This window comes from Branchiostoma lanceolatum, chromosome 15 (assembly GCF_035083965.1).
Source record: "Branchiostoma lanceolatum isolate klBraLanc5 chromosome 15, klBraLanc5.hap2, whole genome shotgun sequence".
NCBI classification, from domain to species: Eukaryota; Metazoa; Chordata; class Leptocardii; order Amphioxiformes; family Branchiostomatidae; genus Branchiostoma; species Branchiostoma lanceolatum.
Window position 1 is genome coordinate 4,632,874 of NC_089736.1, and position 19,230 is coordinate 4,652,103.

The following is a 19,230-nucleotide window of genomic DNA, read 5'->3' on the forward strand; positions in this document are numbered from 1 at the left end:
GTACATAATTCCGCCACCAGAAAATATACGTCCAAACAGATCTCCAACCCAACGTCCTCCAGTATAATAATGCACTCCTGTATATCTAAACTGTGCATTAACCTGGGGGGGTAGGGATCTCAAGCCAACATTTTAAACGTTTTTTGTGGCGGATTTAGGTAACCCTGCAGATTAAATGTTAATGGAGGCTTCATAAATTATGCTGATAATGCTGATTTCAAACAATTTTCAACAAAAACAGCAGCAACGTCTTATTCCAGAATTCTACTTAAATCTAATAGTCATAATCTGTGGTAGTTCAGGAGAACCCTCTGCTAATCTCCTCTCTTCAGCTTTCGGCATTTTTGACCAGTCGAACATAGAATACTGCATCACGGCACGACTAACGCTGCGTAGCGCCACGGCGTGGTTTGGGTTCTCGTACGGAGGTATGTCGAAGTTGTTGGCAACTACATCCTTTTCTGTTGAGGCAAAAAATATTTGTGTTAATTCATACAAAACACTAGTGTAGCTATTGACCTCTGAATTTTAGCCTTACAGAAACATTGAATAAAGGATGTTAAATTTATACTCATCATAGAGAAATTTGATTCAGCATCTTCCTAGATCTAATTACAAGAAAAGTGTATTACCAGGTATTGTTGAAGGTCGTTTGTGCCTGTCCTGTGACCTTGTCCTCGGGGGAAGTCCCTCGGCCCTGCGCCCGAAGGCGATGGTCTCCCGTAACAAGTACTGCTCCTGTTCATACATCCGCCAGGCGCGATCACGCTCGGACTGGAGAACTTCTGTTTGGGAGGAGGTACAGGGAAAGTCAGTGGATTCTTGTTCAGTGTTCTGAGTTCCTATCATCAGGAATTTAAATCTCAAACTTTTAAGAAAACAGCTTAGAGATTTAAGTACCACGGAGACCAGTTCGGAGAGCTATCTCTTTGAAATATCCTGATTATACAAATGACTTCCACGTTAACATAATCTATGCTTGGCCATGTACACCTTTAACTAACTTACACAGGTCACAATGTTGACAGTCCAATCATTTACCATTTAGAAGAATTAAATGTATGACACTAATGGAAAACACTGCAAATAAAGATTCCCCTCATTAATTCTCTGCAGTTCCAGAGCAAGCTGATAGGGAACCAAAACCTACACCACTTTTTTTCTTACATCGCAAGCTATCTGCCACCAAAAATCGTGACCATAGCACATCCAGCCCAAAAGATACAAAACACTGAAGTTCTGCTGCAGTACCAAGGTCACATACCAGGGGACCCAAAATCAACCTTGACCTTTGTCTTCCCAAAGACAAACTCAAGGACAGACATTCACTGATAAGAACAAAGTAAGGGGGAAAGACATCTAATGAAGAACACATCATTTAACTCTTTACCTTTTCTGTCCAACAGTTCCACAGAAGGCAGGTGGTGGATGACATAAGATCTGTACTCATTTTCCTGGGCCAGGGGATTGTTGAATAGATCTGGGGAAGTATCAAATAAAAAATGTTGTTTAGATAATACAGGTCCATCACTGTTATGATAATAAATCTCAAGTCACTTGCATTTTTTCTTTTAACGAGCATTAGAATTAAAATAAATGTGTTGAAATAAATGTGTCAAGTTCCAGAACAATCTGACATGTTTCATCATCACTGTATGACATTTTTGAGCAATAAAGACAAAACTTTCAAAGCACATTGTTTGACATTCTAGAACACAACATTATGTAAAGTATCGGGGAAAAGTGAAACCACCAAGGATTGATGTGTTTAAGAATTTGTATTTTCTGAGAACCATAGTACAATGTAGAATGGAACTCGTTGTCATCATGCTGCAGAAAAATCCTCACTAAATAGCTTTAACGAATGGTTGCAGTCAGATATGCAAAGGTTTGGTGTGACAGCAAAGCTGGTACGGTGTGTTATGCCAAAGGGCGGTTATACCGGCTATACAGATTATTCAGATGCTGTGTTTTTGCACTTACTGAGCACCCTGAGAGCCTGCATGGGTCTGAGTTCCCTCACCACCTCCTCCAGTTTAGTCAGCTGGTTGTTGTGTAACATCAACACCTGGGGAAAACAATGGTATACAATGAGTTCAGCAGACAATACAGAGAGGGAATCTATGCCACCTTGTCACCTAGCCAAAATTCAATAAGAACCATCCTTTCAAGGATCTCCTACTTAAGATCTGGAGTCCTACACATATATATAAAACTATATATTGTCTTCTTGCAATCTTTAATTATAATGATACTTTTGACCACATCTCTTACTTAGTCCATGCTTGATAGTGCAGTTCTGTAAAAAGAATTACAGTACAAATGCCAGGATTAGTAAAATATATCAGCATCAACTTCATATTATCAAGCAAGTGATTGAAAGATGATGATCAAGTATATTTCAAACTCATACCAGTAGGCTAATTGCAATTTAGATCCTTAAACTGAATAAAAATCATTGAACCATGGAAGTGAATACTGTTGATAATAGTGTACATTTCACTGTACAAGCATAAAGTGAGTTAATGTACAATGTGAAACCTCCTTGGTGAAACAGACAGTGAAGATTAAACTATGTTACTAGTCTAAAATATGCTTGGACAAGCTTAACTAGTACTGCATACTAATGTAGGGTTTGACGTCTTTTTTTCCAAACAAGGGTTCGTAAAAAAAACACATGTTTTGAATAGTTGGTGGTTGGCTTTAATCTTAATGTGATGTTTCAATCTGGTACAACAATGGAGCCTGCTAATAGTAACAAATTGGTAATACAAAAGGTGTTTATGCAAGAACAAAGGTGTTCTAGAACAAAGGTAACCACACCTGTAGGCAGGTGAGATGTCCCAGAGCCCCACTGATGTCGATCAGCTCATTGTTCTCCAGGTACAGCTCCGACAGGCGGAAGTTGTTCAGGATACAGTCGATTCTCCGCAGCTTTGGAAGAATTTATGACAAACATTCTTTTAAATTTTTTTGCAAAATTCCAAAGGCCTGAGTCTTTAGTTTCGATGTTTCAATGTAAACATGAGAACATTGCAGTACTTGTATCATATGTCAAGCTGTCATTCCGTCCATATTCCGGTAGTCCTTAGGTTTTTAGAATATACAATGTTAACAGTATTATTGTGTGGATTACTAAATTGTTACTGTTGCCATACACTGTGCCATGTACAACTGTGGAGCAATAAAGTTCATTCATTCTTATACCATGGAAGGCTCAGAGTATTTGAAATATACTTTACCCTCTCTACAGTTACAATGTATGTTTTGAATATCAAGAAAAAGAAGAATTATTGCATTGGTGAAGCTTTGAATTCTTACCTTGTTGCCATTGAGCCATAGATACCTCAGGATCTTAAATCTTCCTAAGTCACAAACTTCCTTAAGATTTCTGTGAGAGAACATAACATACTGTTATGGACATACAATTACAGAAGCATCAAAGACTTTAATATGATAAACCTTCAGATCAAAAACTTTTCATGCCATTCTTTACCAATACTTATGCTGAACTTTGGGACCATATCTTATGTGCTTCTACAATAAAGACTTTTTAGATTCTAAAATGATCTTCCTATCTCACCTTTCAGACAGGTACAGCAGAGTGACATCAATGTCTTTCCTTATCCCTCTCTCTTCAAGCTGGGCCTCTATTATCTGTAGACAAAGAGATATCAAAGTCATTATAAATCCTGTAAACTGTCGCTTCTACAATTAGTTTAGACTCAGTTGACTAGTGATAGGGATTCTACAATGTCCACAGAAGGAATCTACTACTAGTATCTAGTAAAAAGGTAAAGCAGGCATCCTCAATTGAGGTGCCTGCTTTACCTTTTTGATGTTTTTTTAAGTAGCTCAATGCACATTCGCTGCGGCTTGCGTTTTTGGCCAAGCAAGAGACAAAAGCGATTCATATTAGTCCAGCGGCTGAGCTGAAAATGCATGCTGTTTATTATTCAAATTATTTTAAAGATTCTAGAATTTTGTTTCCTGGTAAAATCGTGTCGAAATATCAACAAAACGAACCTAAATCACAATGTAGCCAAGGCAACCCTGGAAGAGCGTATTTGCTTGAATATCATATACTAGTATAGTATTCCCCCGAGTATATTACTATAGTATGAGGGCATAATACGCCATCCCAGAGTCACCACGCAGGACTATCTTACAAAGTTTCTGCTGTACGATTTAAACTCTAGAAACAGCGCAGTTGACAACTTCTTTATCAAAGAGACGAAATATTTTTTTTTTACTGCAGGATACATGGAAGACGTTGAAAAAAGGGAGAATCCTTTAGAATGATGCAATCTTGTTTGTTATCATGTGTCAAACTCAATTTTACCCTCACAAAAGACCACAGACGCAACAAGTGTCAAGTTACATAAACATTTTGACAAACTTTTTCCCGCCAGACGACACAATTAAAGGATCTGTCAAAACAATCTTTAATGCCACAAGTTTCTTGAACATCCTTGAAAAGATTCTGAGCACTCTAAGACGCTAAGAAGAGGTTCTTTAAGGACGAAACCTTAAGACACACCTGTAGAGCTTCTTGCTCCCCTCCCGCCATAGTTGTTGTAGCAACCTGTTGCTATCCAAGGTTGACCCCGGGTCAATAGAAGATTCTACTGTATGATTAGGGGATAAATTCTATTTTATTACTATAAATAAAAATTATATTTTAATATTCACAATATTGACAGTGGATCTAAAAAGGTTACAAATAAAGTTTTGGTATGAAAATGTGGTGTTTTAATAATTTTGTAAATAACTTTACAAAATTACTTGAGCTACAGACGCCCCTTATTTTTCATGGTATGTGCCTCCCGTCATGCATGGTGGGAAGGGAAGCATTCCAGAACGCCCCCCCTCCCCAGGAAAGTCAGGTACGGAAAACTTCATTATATTTATTCATATTACGGCAAAATTCAGCCATTATTATTCTTTGCGAGTTAATATTTCGAGAGATAAACTTACAAGGATTATTTAGTGGTCGAAATTAGGTGTCTTGATTCTTTCCAATGCTGCAAAATTTGGCAAAACGTCTGGAACTTATCACGTGCTAAAGTCCAAGATACGAGTTTCATCATATTTCGTCATCATTGGTGATTTCTAAGCTTATTTTGATATTAAGTAAGGCTTGATAAGACTATATATCCTTGTTCTTAGTTAAGCCTTAATGTTGAGCAGGGAGGAAGGTATAGGTGACAGGATTCAGATCAGGAAACACACAGTCTGTATGCTTTAGGAAATTTATTTATAGTTGCGCTGTTGTCAGCTAAAATTATTTGTGCTCACGAAATATTATGATCGTGCCTGTCGCCTGTCATAGTTTGACACTGAGTATAGATTATTTTCCACAGTCTGGTGGAATTCTTGGTTATGTGTTGTTGAACAGTTGTTCACATTAACACCCGTTTGATACCAGCTAATAATACACACTGCTATAACACATGTAGGTAAAAATGATAAATCATGAAAAATAATCGTCAACTATTTCTAGCTTTGCTAACAAATGACAATATTATGACAATAACCTCCATTGATATTGATATCAATCCGCCATGTTTCATAAATTTGCCACTTTGAAAAAAATAGGGTTTGACTTTGAGAGATCTGTAGTGCAGCACCCCCCAGGTATGCAAAGTTTAGATATCTGTTTCGACGTATCTTTTCTGGGTGGCGGAATTATGTACCTGATATTATTTTGTAAGCAGATGTTAGTCTTCAGGCTTTGTGGATTCATCTAGGACATAGAATAACATAACAAGACATCTATGGGACATGATTTCATAAGATTTCATGATATCAATAACCAACATGGCACTGATCATCTGATGTGTGTGTGTGTGTGTGTGTGTGTGCATGATTTTTCTCTCACCAACCATGGATAATTCAAGACATTTATAAGGATGATCAGCAACATGATCTGGTGATTTTCTGCATTCGACCATCTTCAGTACCGTGTCTACAGGAAGCATGCGCCTAATATATGCTGAACATTAACTAACTGGAAAACGCATGGCAAAAGAGCTTGGCTTGATGTGCTGTTGATTGTGGATTGGAAGCCTCATCCATGTGAGTGAAATGCCCTCTTTCTGTTGTCTGTAGAACTGCAGGCAGCCAACAAGAACCTCAGCTGCATGTGACTGTCAAGTTTCTTCTGTTGGAGGACAACCAAAGCATGGTCAGCATGTTCCACCTGGGATGGCTTGGTGGTACCGTTTTAAATCGTTCCGTGTCGACCGTGGGCGCGGTTCTCACCGACGTCCGCAGGTATCTCGGCATACTAACCTTCACGGAGCGTATGAAAGAACAGTGGCGTAAGGAACAAGTTACGCTAAAAGAAAAACTGCTCGAACAAGACACCGAAGAATGGCAGCATGCTGAAAACGATGCTACACCGTTCTACGGGCTTAAGTACGTTGCAGGTCTGGATCTAAGCTATGCTAAAGACGATCCGGAGAAAGCTTGCGCTTCCCTTGTTGTGATGTCATATCCAGATCTTAAGGTGGTGTACTCGGACTGTACTCCAGTACAGGTGACTGCGCCGTACGTACCGGGCTTCTTGTGCGCTCGCGAAGTCGGCTTCCATGTCCAAATGGTCGAAAGGCTACAGCAATCTGCTTCAGAATACATGCCACAGGTCATACTCGTTGACGGGAACGGAAAATTGCATCCGTCCGAATTCGGGATCGCCTGCCATCTTGGCGTCCTTACCGACCTCCCCACCGTAGGTGTCGCAAAAAATCCCTTCACCGGGTTTGACGGGATGACCAAAGAAAAGCACAAAAACGTTTCGGTTGAACAGTTGAAGAAAGGCGGGGACACGTTTCTGGTCGTAGGAACGTCCGGGAAGGTTTACGGTAGAGCGCTGCTTAGTAAGGACGGGACAACGTCACCTGTATACGTATCTGTCGGACACAGGGTAACGCTGGATACAGCGGTGAAGCTGGTATATGCGTGCTGCCAGTACAGGATACCCGAGCCAATACGACAGGCAGATATCAGGTCCAGGGAATATATCCGACTACATTTTGGCAGTGACAGCACAACATAAAGACGGGAGTTTTAGATTAATTAACATGTTACTGAGCAGCTAGCAAAAATGACTAAATCGAAATTTGATACATGAATTTTTCATTATGAATCCAAACATAAATACTGCATATGTACATTTGTGTGTTTGTAAATCTCTGAATTTTCATTTATATTGAAATGATAAATGAATAATAAATAGATGTTTATTCTTCAAGATTCTAATGACTACCTTTAGCTATTGCAATATTATCTGATTTAGAACCTCAGGTATTTCATTGATAAAAGGGATTTTAAATGTTTAGAGTCCTGCTGGAGAAATATGAGTTATGCAGAAATTTGATTTATGTAGAAATATCAGAAAATATGATTCATTGCTGATATTGTTTCAGTGTTTTGATAGACTGAAGATGACAATACTATATTAGAGATTCAAAGAATAGATTTCTCTTCCCCAAATTAAATCCTCTTGCAATGACTTGAATGTAATGCGACCACTGACACTGACTAGTCCTGATGTAAGACAATATATCTGTCTTAAAAAAGTTACTGAAATTGTTGCTAAATTTCCAAATAAATGTACCTGATACAGTTAACTGGAACGTTAGGTGTTTGGTCATATACTTGTGTAACTATGCAACTTAAGGTAGATACATGTACTAGTACATGTACCTTAAACATTGATACATGTACATAATGCATATACTGTAGTACATACATGTACAAAAGAGAAACACATGATCATGAACTGGGCTTCAATTTTTATCAAAGTTAACCAAAAATTGAGAAGGGAAACATGGCAAACATTCTTGTAGGATAAGCAGTTTGAAAACTCAAGTTCCAACCATATGCCAAGCGAATGAGGTACACTTGGGTTCACAACAACAGAACATATCAATACTACACTGGCTCTTGTCCATGGCCACATAGTTTCCCTTCCTTCCTGCTGAGAAATGAGTCAATGACTCTACTGATGGTTCTATTTTGTACCGATGAATAGTCCCTGTCGGCTCATACAAACCTGATTTATTATAGCCTCATATGGCAATGCGGTCAAGTTGGCAAGGGCTCGCATACCTTATGACAAAGTGGGGTTGGATTCCTGATCATATTTGGGCCTAGAACTAGTCTAGTTTGGCTTGTATTCTAGTCACACAGTCGCTGACATGGATAGAAAAATAAGTCTGCCCTGCGTGCTTAGTAAGGCGTCATACTGATCAATGTTTACTTCACAATATACGTGAGGGTCCCAATGTCTGTGCATGTACGTGATTAATTTTTTTGGACTGCATCTGTTTCTTATGTTGCTGTGATTGATGAAATTAAGTGAGAGGTTTGGCAAAGTGTATTTTGACACATATAGACTCATGAATGCAACTTCAAAGGTAAAGGGTGTACTTTTAGTCTCTTCTTTCTGAAAAGTTTCTAGAGATGCTGCAAGAGGAGAATTTGAAGTACAAATTAAAATAGTTGACAGGAAACTTATTTGGAAAGAGTTGTGTGAAACTCTTCTGGTCTCATCCCTCTCTCCTAACAATCTCTCGTGGTTAAAAACAACATGTTATCCCTGTTATATGGGCTGACTACTTGTGTGGTTCCAGCCAGTCAAAACTGGATTTAGCCTGTGAGAATGATTAATCATTTGCTGACAGAAGGTTGCAGAATGTTGCAGACAGACATGAACAGTGTCTATTTTTGTCCTCCTATGGTGGTAACAACAGTTCAATAACACTCCTTCAACCCTACACTGTCTTGTAGAATACATCAAAGGCCTATAAGGCTGCCAGTTCAGTAATTAAGAGCTCATCTAGTACACAAGGTAAAGATCATATTGTAGAAATCTAAGAAGTTGTTCAAGGGAACTCAGAGTTCAGCCAAGATCTCAAAGAAAGGATCTCAAATTCAGTCAAGATCTCAAAGAAAGGGGATCTCAAATTCAGTCAAGATCTCAAAGAAAGAAGATCTGAAATTCAGTCAAGATCTCAAAGAATGAAGATCTGAAATTCAGTCAAGATCTCAAAGAAGATCACAAAGAAAGAAGATCTAAAATTCAGTAAAGATCTCAAAAGAAAGAAGTGAAGATCTTAAAGTTGTAGCTCAAGAACAAATGCGTAGACATTAAACCTAAGAGCTAATAGCCACCAAACAGTTGCTACTGTGAAATGTAGGATTTGATTTCACAGTAGGGAGAAAATGGAGTGTACTCGGTGGTTTTTAGCAGTTGAAACAAGGTGGTATTATACATGTAGGCGGATAGAAGACAAAATTAGTACTTTTGTGGTGGTAGAGGGAAGAGGTCACCGCAAAAATCAGGAACATTAAACCAGCGTAGATCTTTTAAAATGCAATACCATTGAAGAGATTGTCACCATTCGACGAGCCTGGAATTGATAACAAATTGTCAGCAGGGCGCTTAACGTGCCAGTGACACCCGTCAGCGTTGATTGAAGACCTACCTTACGTCCATACCAGAGATTCCCTATCGCCAAACGTGACAGAGCGAACGTCCAGCAATGCTCCTTTACATACCACAGAGCCCTGCAGTGGGAAGCTCAGGTTCTCTCTCACTGGGAAAATTCCACTTAGGGACTTCATAGGGCCATGTTGGGTTGATTATATGGATGACATCATCTCGGAACCCCAAAACTGATGCAAACATGTGGGGAAATAATTTTGCTAAAAAAAAGTTGCCTTCATTATGAAATCTTAGTGGTCAGGAAGGTTGGACAAATGAGAAAACACACAGTATGGGATAGCAAACGATAGATTCTTCATTTTCGTTCTTCCACATCTTCTTTGACTTTTTGAATTGATTTGGCATTCTACGACATTAGCATCCGTTCTCACGATATTTTTTTTGTAATCTACGGTATATATTTGCTCATTTTGCAGCTGAGCCGGGTGTGTACAATTTACAGTATGGTTGAAAACTTCTTTTTGGGGGGGAACAGACAAAAATTGATGCATGCACAAATGTTATCCATAATTATAAATCAACAATCCCCATGGCCCTAAAGCAGCCTGGGACAGCGGAGTTGCGTTGCACAGACTACCCCAGAACCCTAGCTGAAATCTGAAGCTCAAATTCTCTCTCACTGGGAAAATTCCACTTAGTCACGTTAGTGGCTTTATAACAGGCAGCCGGTCCAAGGGCAGACTGGCTATGTCAACAAGGTCACGGCATTGACCTTTGCAGTAATCCATATGACGCAATTCTGAGTGTATCTTGGCTATTTTTTCTCCTGGATCAGTTTCCATCAGGGACACTGACGTATTTTCTGGAGAATCTTTAAGGATACAAAAATATCAGTCCCAATTTAGTCACTTGAATTTATGAAAAGAACAACCGCAAAATATGAGTCCCAATTTTAGTTAACTATGTCGCTTTAGATTTTTGTTGTTGTTGTACAGTCATACTTTGATAACTAAAAAATAATGCAAAATAACTCATGATATAAAAGAACCCAACACACTTTTTGAGAAGAGTAGGGGTGACCCAGTGTACATGTGTTTGGCCAAAAATATGCAACCTGTAGCAAAGCCGCATTGCACTACTAGCTAACGAAAGAGCGTCATGCTTCGTCCTCAGTCTGATGATTTTCAACCACTATACACTACATGTATATACTAAGTCTTTTATCAGGTGCTATATAGAAATTACTCTATTTTGTTTTGGAAATGAAAGTTTAATGTTAAAAAGAGAGACTTAGTTTACAAAACCATACCCGTGAACAGCAAGCAAAAGGCCTGAAGTAACATTTGAATTAATACAAAGTGTACTGCATCATACATGTAAGTAGGAAATAAAAGCCCTTGACTCAAGAAAACTGAAGTTCAATATCCTCTACAGTGACATTGGCAAAGTTGCGATATCTCAAGGGCAGTGTTAGAAATGACATTGAAATTTGACCTTGCAGTTGTTCTTTATTTATCCTCCCGGAATGCGGTCAATGTCCGATTGATAAAAACGTTGCTTCAGGCTGTTTTTCTCCCCTCTTCTTTCCTCATGGAATTTTCCTGTACTGCTCTATATATAGGGACTAGTCTGTATAAGAAGCTGAATGGACAGGTCCACTTTGCTTACAGGGATGAAATGAACATGGTACTCCAAGGAAATGTAGTCCATACACTTTGGATGCATTTTAGAAAATGTCTTTAAACATAAACGAAACAGAAACTGTCTAAGTTTAGAAATAGCAGTTGCCATCCTTTGTATAATATAGATAGATCTGAATATAAAATGATAAACCACCCCCACTGGAATTTCCAAAATGGACTGACCCAGATAATGTTATCAACTGAGCCCCCAGTCACATCCCGCCTGCCTCGTGATGGCATGTCATCATGTTGCCTTGGCGATATCCAACAGCCAATCAGAAGCCAGGCAGGGATATTCTGGCGGCACACTGTTTACACCCTTACTCCACATACATTGCACATCCCTTATCACACTAGTACACCAGTTGCATCCAGCATTCAGCTACGGTATTAGAGAGCAAGCCAGGGTCTTTACTCACACTTAACTGAGAGGTTTCTTCGTTCTACTGTCGATTTCTTCGGCTTGACTTGTTTGTGAGGAGGAAAGTGTTGAGAGGCAGACATCATGGGGCAGGTTGCGACTAAGGTTTTGAAGCCTTTTCTTCCAACAGGATGCTTTCTTGGTGAGTGTTACTATAAGACAGTAACTTTATTCAGTACTTGAAGGGGGTTGTACTGTTAAGAATTTGTATACGAAGACCTTGAAAAAAATGTGAAAGCTTTGGAAAATGTTATGATGTTAGACACAATATTTAGTTTTCCTCTTCTTTTTCACAATTTTGGACCATAATTCTGTTATTAGTGAAATGCCTAGATTTATTGGCATTTTCTTTCTTTTCTTTGATTGTTGCCAATTGAACCAGCCAATTGTATTATTTCACATCCTGACACTTTAATTTAATTTTATGTATTCCTCCTAATCTAACTCAAACTGCATATAGAAATGACTGTCAGTCTGTTTTGTATAGCCAATATTGTGGACTTTGGGGTAAAATTAATTGCGAGTTGATTCATTTTATAGGTCAGGAATCGTAAAGAATCTGATAAATTTTTCAGGGCCATAAATTCAAATTATTTTGCTGCATGTACAATCTTCTCTTTCTTGTGTTAGCAACCTATTTCACTACATAATGTCCAAAAGGGATTTAAAATACAGAGTCCTGAGCTATATTTATGTTTTTGCACATCTTATGGTTTCTCTGTATGAATGAGATTCATATATTTTACCCACGGAAGTTGATCCTTAAGTATTTAGAAGTCTACTCTCTTCAAGAAAGTGTTCTTTATTTGGAAGAAGGGCTGTCTACAGCTTTGCTCCATGGTTTAATGTAGATCCTAGACATACCTTTTTGCTGACTCACTCATCTAAGGGCTTATATAGTTATACCTACCACAATGTTGTACAAATTTGAAATCCTTATGAATCATGAACTATGGCAAGTATTTTAGGCCACACTGACTTAATCATACTGATGACATCCACTTTAATGAGCATAGATTTTTGTCCGTTTTCAAAAGACAATTTAGGGTTTGTGACCATACTGTAAATCGTACAAAGAAGTTGCAAAATGAGCAAATATATGCCATAAATTGCAAAATAGAATATCGGAAAACAGATACTTATGTCGTAGAATGCCTATGATATACAGTGAGAATCCCTTCTCCTATCAATTTTATTTTTGCCATATGTATCAGTACGACTAACTTAAAGCTTAAAATGTATTTGGAGCTAGCTGTGAGCTATGTCTTTCAAAGGCAAGAGGGAAGATACATGTATGAGAGAACAAGAATATCAAATTTAAATACATGTTGTACCACGGTATTACTTTTAATTTACGTAATATTTTTTTTGTCAAAGTATTTTTCTTGCACGCTCGCATCAGTTTTGGCATGACCTGATGACGTAATCCATTTAATCAAATTATTTTGGCCTTATTGAAAACTTTGGACATTCCCCATAAGCACTTTAACAGCAAACTAGAAACCTGGTGACCGTGAACGCTCCATTTTCTCCCTACCGTGAATTTAAACCACCCAAACATTTAGGAGATTTGCAGAGTTTTTGTAGAGTTGTCCAACCCCTCGTCCAACTACATATCAAGTTGACAGGAAAATTCATATAAGAGAACAATATCTGACTTCTTGTCCTTGAAATGAGCAAAAAGGTCTTACCTTGAATCTTTGGCATTTACCTTTTGAAAAAGACTATACATTACAGTGCTCTGTCCTATGATTAAGCCCTTCCTATCTGTATAGAGTATTATGTATGTTTTACATTTTTAGACCCAAGGTCTTATGCTACATGCTTTAGAAAATTACTTTATCTTATTGATTCTGGCATTCCACAAGCGCCTGTTTCTTGCTTGCCTAGCTAAGTGTTCAAAAGGTAAGTGTTCACAGTCCATCAGCAGGGAGCCTTCCGGCGGGGTGTCTCCTCCGCACACGTAGGCTTTCAGGGTGCGCCTGACCAGTCTGGAGGGGTCCATGCGGAGAATGTGGCCCAGGTACCGGAGTCTCCTACTGCGGATGGCTGACATCAAGTTGTAGTCTGGGTTTGTTGCTGTGTCCCGAAAATGTTTCTTAGTGATCACGTGTAGACATCTGCTGTTGAAACCGTTGACCATTCTTGTGACGTCCTGCGTCATGTCCCATGCTTCACAGCTGTGCGTGAGGGTTGAACAGACAGAAGATTTGTACAGACGTATCTTCATTGGATGCGGAAGTCTGTGGTCCGTCCATATATGTTGTAGGGAGCTGAAGCGGGATTGTGCGATGTCCATTCTGTATTTCACATCTGCTCTCTGTTCACCATCACATTGCATGCGGCTTCCAAGATAGTCAAATGTGTGGACGTTTTCTAGTTGTTGGCCTTGTAGGGTGACGTGGCCACGTTCCTTTTCCTTGGCAACTCTCTTCTGGCGCTGTACTTCCTTGTCCGCGAGGCTACCGGCACGTGACCGGGTGTTGGCGGTGGAGGGGTGATGTAGGCACCAGCGACTCCGGTGAATGGCTAGCCCTCTTTTTGTTGGAAAATCTCTTGTGCAATCTGGGCATTTGTGTTTTAGGTTCAAGGCAGCTACCTCGGCCTCTGTCGTCGTTGATACACTGTATAGAGTGATCAGTTTCATCCTATTACCTGATAACCATAGTCGTAAATATTTGATGGGGTTGTCTGTATCCCAGCGGTGTAAGGTGAGTGGGTTCTCTAGGTCAGCAACAGAGGGAGATGCCAGCTGAGACACGGTGAACAACATCATATATCATACCGTATCTATGTACGGGGTTTCTGAGGCAGGTGCAACTAGGTTTAAGCTGTGACAAATGCACCTTTAAGGATGTAGACATCTAAGGATACAAGGGAGATGCTAGGTCACTTGGTTTTATTCTAGTAACTCTCAGACATATCTTAGAAAAAATTCAGAAAAAAAGTTCAGAAAAGGTAAGGATGAAAACAGAGGGCCTGGGGCAAAAGCAGCATTGATTGTAACCAAAATTACAATATGAAACAGTAACTGTTTTTGTACTGTACATGTATTTTCAAGTTCAGTATCATTTCTGTTATTTCAGACAACCAACAAATTAAATTGCTGTGGCCGTATCAGATACAGGCTTTATCTTAGTTTGTGCATTTATCAAAAACCTTTAAAAAGGGTATTATCTTTGCTACTGAGACAATTGCAATGAGGGATGATTTTTTAAAGAACACCATAAAGCTAAGGTGTATGATGCATGAAATTCATAAAGGATTTTGCAGATTTCAAAGATGGAGATACAAAAGGCACATAATCTTAGTGTACATGTATTAGTATTAGACGGATTATTTGCAGAGGTTATAGGGGAAGGAGATTATGCAACAGATTGGTGTAAAATTGATGTGAGAATACTGTAAATGCAGAAATGTTTGTGGTGGTTTTATGTTCACGGTTTTCGCGGTGAACTCTTTACCACGAACTTAAAACCACCAGGATAAGCCATTCCATTGTGTGACTTTAGCGCTACTATCATTTCAAACGCGAACTCAAAACCATGGCGAAAATTCCATTTTCTACCGTGAAGTTCTTCATTTCTGCATTTACAGTAAGCTCCTATTATTACAATAGGCATGTCGTGGGTTGCCTTTGTCAATCTGTGCGGAATGTTAGGTCTAGGCGGAACAATGAGAGAGGGTGCCAAAGGGCAGGTATCAGATGGACGAAGAGATAAAAGAAGTCATTAAAAATTCATGGAACATATGTCCGTCATTGAGTTACACAGACTCCAGGGACATACATTATATACAGGTGGGAAATACAGGGTTGAATGGAGTTTGTGGGAACTTAATTTGGTAGGAGGAGGAACGGACTCAATTTGAAGATATTTATAGATACACTGTAATTGTATAGTCATCGTTAATACAATCTGTATCATACTTTGTAAGATCGTTACTTTGAATATTTACTTCGGATGGATCTTAAGAAAAAGAAGATAAAAATTTTTGGTAGTGTAATTTTCTGATTTTGAAACATAACGTTTCCATTCCTCAACCGCTAGAAAGCGCCTTCAAAAACACCCATTATATAGATCCTGAAGAGAATCCCAGTTGTAAGTGCAGAGATGCATGGCCCAAATCACCTGAGACCCGTAGAAGCCCAAAGATCAATGGCCTCTTGCTCCCTATATGATCACCAGTGCCCTGAGCACCAGGCTTAGGAATCAATACTAAGAACAAAAGGAAGGTGCACAATTTGAAGGTCGGGCAAATTTCAGTAAGACTCAGTTTTGATAGTCTTCTTTTGTGATACATTGTGTACTTTCTAGACTTAAAGTTATACATGAATTATAAAAGATTGGTACTAGATTAAAAAATTACACCCCACATTTTTGTAAAGTAAAATTTGCATTGCATACAAGTCCACCATCATTACATGTAGCAGCCAACCCTACACATATTTTGTGTTAGGTGAATGGCATTGTCAATTTCTCAAGTACCTATTAGGAAAAAAGCTAATTTCAGTGATACATCTTATTAGTATAATTATATACCAAGATGTTGAACCTTCATTGACATAATTTCAATGATGTTTGTTTTTCATCTTCCAGACATAAAGTGCTTTTCTGTCCTAAATATTTAAGTTAACAATGTGGGAACCCTTTGCAATGCGGTCAGTTATAACACACCTAAGACACATAATAATCAGTATTCAGACTAAATTGTAAATATAAAGAACTGTTACACTGGTGTCTGGTGATGAAAGTCAGTGCTGCATACTGAAACATATTTCTACTGCTTGTCTTTGAAGTTGGATATTAGGATGAGGAGGTACATGTACATGCCTGGAAGTGTCCAGAGACTCGTTTAGTGAACTCAGGCTTCATGCCCTCCATTTCACACACTATTTGCAAGCACTTCAACCCATGGCCAGTTTCTTTCAAGCTATAGTTTCTGATGGAGTACAGTCATGTTCACATGTACGTGCTCTTGGCAAAGTAAGCGGCAGGCCAGATCTTGCTAAGTCAAGGCTGTTGTTTGGTTTGGTTTATTTTTGGTGATGAAAGCCACAGTTTTCCCGTGGTTATGTTGCTCTCTCGTCCTGTCTCAGACCACCAGTGATATGTTGCACATACTTGTATGTTGACATTCAATGACTAACTGGTTCATACAGGCATTTAACACTGGGTTGTAACTAAGTGCTGTAACGGAGGTTGCCCTAAATATGCCACAGTAACCTTAATTCGCCACTTTGAGTTTCCTTAATTTTTGACATGTTAAGCTACAATGTTAAGGTTACTTTCTTATAGGCCTAACATGTTAAAGTTTGATATGCATACAATACTTTGTTCATGTTACTGTTCAGGTTCAAGTCCAGAGGTTCAAGTTCAGGTCACATGCATACGTGTGCCAGAAATACATTTTTTGTTGTTGTAAAATTCCAAGTTTGAAAAATGTGCCTGCAAAATTATATTCAATAGGACTGGTATAGTAAACACAAAAGCTCAGTAATAAACACAAAAACAGCAAATACTACATGACTTGTACAAAAAGGAGAATATAATAAGCAAGAGGCAGTTTTTTGCAATTCCGGAACTGGTTAAGGTGACAGTGTGTTTTTAACCTGAACCTAAATGTTTTTACAAGACAGTCCAATTCAGGTCCAGTGTTTATATAGGTATACAGTACTATTTGTAACCTCTTCACTGTCACGCTGTGAATAACTCAATGGGGTTTGCTAAAGCCCTGCAAAGGATTTGAAATTGAAGATACCAATTCCTTTTCTTTATCACCTATCCTGGTAACAGTCAGATATTCTATAGACTGAAAAAAAATACAAACTTGATTTTAACTCATAGTTTGAAATATCCTGGGGCCTGGCCATCCTTAAAAATAGCCCTGTAGCCACACTGTGTCAATTATTATCACAGTGTACTTGACATTTCTATAATAATTATTGTTACTCTGCGTTTATCTGTCAGATTAGTATCCTCATAAAGCATTCCAATGTTAAAGATCAACAAGGCGGCAGAGTTACGACAAGGTCACTTAGTAAGATAAACAAGGTCAATAAGGTCAAGTTCAAAGGATTCTAAAGCTGATGCCTGAAATAGTGTTCTACCACCATATAAGACAAACAAATTATTATGGCAGTCACTATAGCTAGTCTAACATCTCCTAACACAATTCCACCAGGGTACATAATTCCGCCGCCCTGAAAGGATACGTCCAAACAGATCTCCAACCTAAGGTCCTCCAGTATAATGCACTCCTGTATATCTAAACTGTGCATACCTAGGGGTGCTGCACTAGAGATCTCTCAAACCCACTGTTAAAAGTGGCAGATTTATGTAACCAGGCGGATTAATGTTAATGGAGGTGCTTCTTTCTGAATGACGCTTTTGCCCTTGAATTGATCCTAAAATCTGGATGCAGCTGTGAGAGGTCTCTTGTGATTGGTCAATGTTAGCAAATAGATGTCCCAGATTAGCCTTGAAGGCCATGAATATGTGCATGACATATGAGGTATGGGCCATGCCCTTGGACTTGAGACCTCCCTCAGGACACTGTGGTATCACTTTCAAGTCCATGGTCTGTTTAGATTACCATATTTGGGTCCTCAATGGGTGTGTTGACGCAATGGTTACATCATGCTTGTGTAATATCATTCTAGCGCGTTCAATTTTGTGTTTCAGGGTATAAAACTTAGTAATTCTCAAAAATAGGTTACAAATATGGAATTTTTTAACTGAATTTTTCTAACATATGTTTTAACTGAATCTGTTGATGCAATGATTACATCAATGACATGTTTTTGTATCATTCTTGTGCCTTCACAATTTTGCGTTTCAGTGTATGAAACTTACTAATTTCTTAAAAATAGGTTAGAAATATACTTGATGTTCAATAGTAGCAGAGCAGAATACCTAAATTACAAAGTTTTAACATCATTACAAAGTTACCTTTCGAGACTAATTGTTGCTTCAGACCTGTTTTATCTCATTATGAATTGATAATCTGTGTACTAATCAGAGTAAGAAGAAAGCTTACTAAGTTATAGCATAAATAGATTGTATAATATGATGATATGCAGTTGAAGCTCAGCTGTTTTCATAATTTTGTACAGTGTCATATAGAGTTATAGTGTCAGCAAATTATGAAGTATTTCCAGAAGAATGTGTCCCTCTTGTGTAAAGATTGTACAGAATTTTTCATTTTGGATGTTTGTTGGAGCATCAAAGCACATCCCACGTTGCTGTAAAAATCAACACAGCATTACTGTTGACTACCGAGTGCATAGTCAGGGTACTACAAAAGGAATTTTAAACTTTTATGTGGTTACCAAGAATGCGAGTACGTCCACATACAGTACACTGACTTGATTACATAGATGACATCCACGTGTGCATCAATTTTTTTTCTGTTTTCCAAGAAAAGTTTGTGACCATACTGTAAGATGTACAAAACTGCAAAATGAGCAAATATATGCCATAAGTTGCAAATACAAAAACACATTGTGAAACTAATAGACAGTGGTCTTTTAAAATCAAAGAAAAAAGATGTGAAAGAATGAAAATATAAAAATTTATTGTTTGGTGTACTGTGTTCTGCATTTTGGAGCCAGACTTTTATTGTGTGTGCATGCTGACATCAGTACAGGGATGCCCATAGTTTGTCATCTATAT

At 38.5% G+C, this 19,230-nt stretch overlaps 2 protein-coding genes across 4 annotated transcripts in view; one reads left to right on the forward strand and one right to left on the reverse strand.

Moving 5' to 3' along the window:
• Positions 1 to 254: 254 nt before the first annotated feature.
• LOC136449280 (leucine-rich repeat-containing protein 72-like) lies at positions 255 to 4,649 on the reverse strand. The gene is made up of 8 exons (XM_066449248.1): positions 4,541 to 4,649; positions 3,584 to 3,657; positions 3,322 to 3,391; positions 2,824 to 2,934; positions 1,984 to 2,068; positions 1,391 to 1,480; positions 633 to 785; positions 255 to 461 (listed from the first exon to the last, which is right to left on the reverse strand). The coding sequence occupies exons 1-8, from the start codon at positions 4,568 to 4,570 to the stop codon at positions 265 to 267; spliced, it is 810 nt and encodes a 269-aa protein (XP_066305345.1). The 5' UTR covers positions 4,571 to 4,649; the 3' UTR covers positions 255 to 264.
• A 175-nt stretch (positions 4,650 to 4,824) lies between these two features.
• The window catches only part of LOC136420428 (dual specificity protein phosphatase 3-like), a 38,222-nt gene continuing 23,816 nt past the window's right edge, over positions 4,825 to 19,230 (forward strand). The window contains exons 1-2 of one of the 3 annotated variants that reach the window (XM_066407338.1): positions 4,829 to 4,886; positions 6,112 to 7,640. In XM_066407338.1, the coding sequence (XP_066263435.1) occupies positions 6,185 to 7,060 (876 nt within the window). In that variant the 5' untranslated portion in view covers positions 4,829 to 4,886; positions 6,112 to 6,184 and the 3' untranslated portion in view covers positions 7,061 to 7,640. Of the gene's footprint in view, positions 4,887 to 6,111; positions 7,641 to 11,456; positions 11,700 to 19,230 lie in introns of those variants that run through there. The other 2 variants (XM_066407340.1, XM_066407339.1) reach the window with 2 other exon arrangements.